Source organism: Arachis duranensis, chromosome 6 (genome assembly GCF_000817695.3).
Source record: "Arachis duranensis cultivar V14167 chromosome 6, aradu.V14167.gnm2.J7QH, whole genome shotgun sequence".
Classification (NCBI taxonomy): domain Eukaryota; kingdom Viridiplantae; phylum Streptophyta; class Magnoliopsida; order Fabales; family Fabaceae; genus Arachis; species Arachis duranensis.
In genome coordinates, this window is record NC_029777.3 from 102,640,521 (window position 1) to 102,641,106 (window position 586).

Below are 586 nucleotides of genomic sequence, written 5' to 3' on the forward strand. Positions count from 1 at the left end.
GTTAGACCTCATTGCAAGATAAAAGTGGAACATCAAATACTTGAGAAGTAGCACCTGCAAAGTCAAGGCACTCACTCCTTTAATCAAATCATCAATAACCATTAACCGTATGTTTTCTTATTTGCAGAATCCAGAAAGCATCTGCAATTTAAACGAACAAATTTTGTGTAGTTAGTGACATACCAAACAAGCCTCCACCTCCGCCTCCGACTCCGACTCCGGAGTAGTTAGAATCCGTCAGAGAAGTTGTTATTGGGAAGAAACGGCGTTGGCGGTGTTCCACTTTCGAAAACGAGAGAGTTCGCGGAGCGTAATGAAGAGTGGAATTGGAGAATAACGGAACGGGATTTTCTGGAAGGAATTGGAGCCGGAGAGAAGTCATGGCTCAGCGGTTTTCGTTTCGCTTTTCTGCTTTGAACGTAACAAGCTGACTATGTTTCTGTATGATAGGTGTAGAGAATATAAAAGAATAATTTGAGTTCCATTAGAAAAAAGAAAAAGTATAATTATATGTTTGATTAGAGTGTGGATAATATAAGAAAGGGCAATGATGTCAAAAGGGCTCTCTCATTGGGTGAATCCACGT

At 40.3% G+C, this 586-nt stretch overlaps 1 protein-coding gene across 1 annotated transcript in view; it reads right to left on the reverse strand.

The window, feature by feature from the left end:
* Window positions 1–468, reverse strand: part of LOC107495173 (D-amino-acid transaminase, chloroplastic) — a 3,102-nt gene extending 2,634 nt beyond the window's left edge. The window contains 2 exon segments of the mRNA XM_016116271.3: window positions 8–54; window positions 184–468. Of these exon segments, the coding sequence (XP_015971757.2) occupies window positions 8–54; window positions 184–382 (246 nt within the window). The 5' untranslated portion in view covers window positions 383–468.
* Window positions 469–586: the final 118 nt, after the last annotated feature.